The sequence below is a fragment of the Lathyrus oleraceus genome, chromosome 3 (genome assembly GCF_024323335.1).
Source record: "Lathyrus oleraceus cultivar Zhongwan6 chromosome 3, CAAS_Psat_ZW6_1.0, whole genome shotgun sequence".
In the NCBI taxonomy this organism is placed as follows: domain Eukaryota; kingdom Viridiplantae; phylum Streptophyta; class Magnoliopsida; order Fabales; family Fabaceae; genus Lathyrus; species Lathyrus oleraceus.
In genome coordinates this window covers 10263058-10268434 of record NC_066581.1, presented here as the reverse complement: position 1 = coordinate 10268434, position 5377 = coordinate 10263058, and the positions used below count along the sequence as shown (strand labels likewise).

Sequence of the window (5377 nt, the reverse complement as noted above, 5' to 3'; positions counted from 1 at the left end):
ATATATAGATAGATAGATAGAGAGAGAGAGAGAGAGAGAGATTAATTGATATAAATACTTTGATATTAATTGATACAAATTTTTTAAAGTTATAAATACTTAGGGATATTGGGTTGATTCAAGATCCAAAATGGCATATAAATACTCTGGTGATGTTGTTACTTTTGATTCGACGTATTTGACAAATAAATATAAAATGCCTTTTGTTCCATTCACAAGAGTTAATCATCATTAACAATCCATTCTTTTTGGTTGTGCTCTATTATGGGATGAAACTATAGAGAGTTTTTTTTGGTTGCTAAGTACTTGGTTAGAAGCAATGGGTGGAATTTCTCCTAAAACTATCATCACAGATCAAGATGGTGCTATTAGTAATGCAGTTGCAAAGGTATTTCCAAAGGTTAATCATCATTATTGCATGTGGCATATTGAGAAAAAAGTTCCCGAGTACTTGAATCGTGTCTATCACGAATATGGTGAATTTAAAAATCAATTTTACAAGTGCATCCACCAATCTACCACTGTTGAAGAATTTGATTCTGATTGGGAAGCAATGATTGATAAATATGGATTACAAGATAATCAATGGCTAAACAAGATATTCTCCATTCGAGAAAAATGGATTCCTGCTTATGTACGTCATAATTTTTATGCAGGAATGTCTACCACTCAAAGGAGTGAAAGTATGAATAAATATTTTAAGGATTTTTTGAATTCAAGTACTTCATTAAGCCAATTTGTGACACAATATGAAAAAGCTCTTGATGCACGTAACAACAAGGAAAGAGAGAAGACTTTCAAAACAAGAAATTTAAAGCCACTTTTACGAACTTTATATTCCATGGAAGAAAAAACTTCAAAAATTTATACAAGAAAAATGTTTATAATATTTCAAGATGAGTTGGTTGGTTCTCAATTATTTATCACAGAAAAGGTTAAGTTTTCTATTGAAGTCTCAACGTATAAAGTTCGTGAAATTTACAAAGAGAAGCCTATCTACTATGTGAATTTTCATGTCACTTCAAAAGAAACAAATTGTAGTTGTCACATGTTTGAATATTCATGTATTCTTTGTAGACATGTATTATGTGTATTCATAAAGAAAAAAGTTTATTGTCTCCCTTCACAATATGTTTTACATAGATGGTCTATTAATGCTAAAAAAGAAAAGGTAAAAGAAGTGACAATTGAAGGATTTCAAGAAGGAAGCAACAACACTTCTGACACTTTATTGTTTAATAGTATTATGGTTCACTCCATCGAACTATCAGAAAGAGGGTTCACAATCCGAAAAACATCACGATATTGCAATTTAAAGTTTGCAATATGGGATTGCAAAACTTGATTTATTGGATATTGAAGGGTCAAATAAGAAGTTTGTTGATTCAACATCTGAATATATGCCAAAAGTATTTGATGTTAATATAGCTTTGCATGATCCTCCACTTATAGCAACTAAAGGACGTCCGCGGACTTTGCGAATGAAAAGCAGTTTGGAGATGGTCAGAAAAGGTTTCTCTACTTGTAGTTATTGCATGAAAAGGGGTCATACTAAGCCTAAATGTCCAAATTTAAATCAAACAAGGTATCTTAAAATTACATGTACATGTCTTCTCATTTTTTTATCATGTTAATTTGATTCACTAACAACATACTTATGATTTTTAGGTGATAAATTCAGTTTTCAAACTCTATTTTGAAACTTCTTTATTGTTGGTTGATTAAGAGGTAATAGTTTTTTCTAATGTTACTACTTTTGCTTATATTTATACTAGTGTTAATTTTAATAATTAATTGTCTTCATATTATAATTTAAGGTCTTTATTCAAGTCATGCCTTATCAAATCTTTTAGAACAGGAAAATTTAACAAGATGCTTATATGCTCTTTGGAGACTTCATCAGAGCCTTATTTAAGTTGTTGGCATTTTGTACTTACTATTTTACTCTACTGTGATTTTTGTGTTTAGATTAAATGGTATTTTGTTGATTTTTTTATGTTGGAGTCTATGAGGGATTAGAGAAGCATTTCTCATTCTTTATAAAGTTATGTGCTTATCCATTTATTCTTAACTTTTGAATTTTTTTTTCAAATTTTGTCTGATAGTGAATGCTTTTATGTAGAGAGATAGTTAATTTTTATTTTCTCTTCTTTTCCATGCTTAATCTATAGAGACAATTTATTATATCTTTCTTCATCAATGTTTGCAATAATATAAAAATACAAATTACTTAGAATAAATATGTATTAAATATGTCTGAAAAATCAATCAAACGAAGAAACTGGAACGAAAAAAATTGTTATGTCAATAAAATAATTTGCTTAGTTTTGGTCTGATTTATGGTTCAAAGAATCAAATATAAATCTTTTCATAAACATATTAGTTAAGGGATATCTTACCTTAATATGACTGCCATGAAAAATGTAATGGCAGGAACAAAGGTTTATGAATGTCATAAACAATGTTAACAATTAAGGTTTAAAAAATGACTGCGATAGTGCAAAGCTTTTGCGATTTTGGTCGGTATAGTTCGTCGTGACATTAATTGCAATCGTCAATTAACTCCAATTTATTCTTTAACATAAAAATGGCGAATAACGATATGGGTATAGATATTTGACGGTACTGTTTTGCCTCCATTTTTGCGGTTGCAGATAGGCTTTTAAAGCATTGCTAACACTAATTTTTCACCTAAGTTGTAGCTAAATTATTCTACTTAAATTTAATATTGAAAGAAAAAAATGAGAAAAAATTGGAAAGTCATGCAATCATAAAAAAGAAGAAAATATTGTTAGTTTAGAGTTTAACCTCATTGTAAGACCCCAATTTTGTCCCTAAGATCCCTCATGGCATCATATCATATCATCACATTGCCTCAAGGATCATTGTGCACCTTGCTTCCTTCCCTGTGGGTTGGTTATCTTATCGAGAGTGATTCTTGATCACCAAGCATGTTTTGCATTTGTATATCATTGCTTTTCTTTTTTTTACCACTAACCAAAAATACAAAAATATGTCATCTAACCTTTGTCTTGCAGATGAAGCAATCACAGGTCAAGACAGTCAAAGGCAGTCATTGAGCAATAGATGGTGGCCATTCTTGAGAATTTGGACCCCATAATCATTATCAAGAGTTCATATGAGCTATGAAGCCATTTTGAAGCAAAATCCCAAGTGGTAGAGGCTTGAATTTCATCAGAACATTGCCAGGTCAACTGAAGACCTAGAAAGTCAACTGCCAAGTCAACTGTGGATTTGGAGGTGGGAAGTGATTAGAAATACTTCATTCATGTTCAAACAAGTCTCATTTGACATTTCAAACATCAACATTGAAGAATTTAAAGTCAGGTCAAAACTTTCCAAAAATAGAAAGTGACCTATAATTCAAACTTGCCAAAAATGGAAAGGTTTTAGCCTAACTTCAACTTCAAATTACATCATCAAGAAAGCTTCAAATGAAATTTTGTTGAAAATGAAAGTTGTAGATCTCTCTTTCCTATTTCCAAAAAGTTCAAGATCATCAATTTCTCATCTGTGGTTAAGGAGATATGATCAAAACATGGCAAACTATGCATGGAACTTCAAATGGGCATAACTTCTCAACCAAAACTCCAAATTGGATGGCTCTTTTTGCATTGTTCTTCTTTTGACCTCTAATTTCCAAAACATGCATTGCATTACACAAATTATCATCACATGAGCATTTGGTAATTCACTTGATTTTTGGAGGGAAAACATGAAATTTAAATTTTGTGCATCATTCAAACATTCTACCATTACCATTGGCTCCAAAATGTTTTTTTAAGTGGAAATGAGCAATTTTCGTGCACTGTTCACATGCATATCATGCATAAGGGTAAAAAAGGCAAATTTGCACCTACACTCCTAAATGATTAATCGACTTAACATTTGGCTTAAGCATGATTAGAAGGTGATTAACAGGACCTATATAAGCCAAAACCCTAACTGTTTTTCAGATTAACAACACAAAATTCAGATCTAGATCAAAATCACAAAAATTTTCTCTCAAAATTTTCTTCCAATTTCTTCAAACAAGAGCCATTTCCATTGCTTGATTCTTGCTCCTGAGGTATCATTGAGTAGAATTGCACGTGGAATTGAAGAAAACAGAGCTGCATCGAAGCATTCTTGAAGAGTGAAGCAACAATGGTGATTTCAAGTTTTGGTGAGATCGTGTGCAATTGAGCTCCATTTTCCTCTCCAATCACTTGTACAAGCATTATAGAAGAACTATAAAGCATTGCCAAGGCCTATAGCTCGAGAATTCCAGATCTGCTCTTCAAGAGGTCATGAATCAATCCTCTTAATTCTTAAAATTGTTGTGATGTTGTTATAGATCTCTTTTTGCTGATCATTCTGAGCTTTGATTCATGAAATTCCATGCACTATTGGCTGAGTAATGTTGATTTAAAGTTCCATGCATGAATGTTCTTGGCTTCGATTTGCTCATGATAATTGGAATTAGGTTTAGCCATGCATGTATTCGTGATCCTTGATGAAAGATCTACAGGATTGTGTATCCAATTGTGATTTCTGGAATAAAAGTTCTTGATGTTGTTACTGTTCATGAATGGCACGAGGAAGAAGATGAACTTCCAGCTTAGGCCACGGTTTTTGATCAATAGAGAATGCTTTCCTGCGTTCTGCATGTGTTTGTTAGGGTTCGCATGCCATTGGACCACGTCACTGCACACATAGCACATCCATTGGCTCAGATGTGTGTGACTCTGCCATGTAGCTTTGACCGTGCCATGTGGATTAAATGAAACGCCGCGTTTCATTTGTTTTGGCGCCAGCGTTTGAATCCGTCCCTATTTCGATTCCCAGCAGAGACAAATCATTCAAATGCCTTTTTTTTATTTCCTTCCATGTATTCATGTGCTATGCTTCATACATTTTTTCTTTTTTTTCTCAACTTTAAAAATTCATATATAATTGAAAATTGATCCAAAAATTATGAGGTTTTTTGCATCATGATCCTTATCTTGTCTATTATTTTTTGATCATATTATCACAAGTTGTGCTTGGCTGATTAATTTTTTGTGCTAGGGTATGTGAACATGTATCCATTTTGTACCTTGCCTTGCTTATTCATTTGTGAAATGCTGGTCTTTGATTCAATGAATCTGAAAATTTGCATGATGAAACTAGACTCATTGCTTGACATTTTGGTGTTGATTTGGTATTTTTACCATTTATCATTTCTGTTTTATGATCATGTTAAGTTGGTGTGACAATTTGTGTCACACCTTTGCTTGTTCAACTTATATGATGTGTTTGCCATGCCAAATGATCTCCAATTGTCCTGATTTTTTGTATGATGCATATTATGGATGTTGTGAGTGAGCATGAATTT

General features: G+C 32.2%; 1 protein-coding gene across 1 annotated transcript; it reads left to right on the top strand.

The window, feature by feature from the left end:
- The first annotated feature begins 319 nt into the window (after positions 1-319).
- On the top strand, positions 320-1345 carry LOC127128815 (protein FAR1-RELATED SEQUENCE 5). Its single transcript, XM_051058181.1, has one exon. It carries the CDS (start codon positions 320-322, stop codon positions 1343-1345), a length of 1026 nt encoding a protein of 341 aa, XP_050914138.1.
- The last annotated feature ends 4032 nt before the right edge of the window (positions 1346-5377 follow it).

Bases quoted from the DNA above. Each gene is read 5' to 3' on its own strand.
- LOC127128815 (XM_051058181.1), top strand. From the start codon at position 320: ATGGGTGGAATTTCTCCTAAAACTATCATCACAGATCAAGATGGTGCT.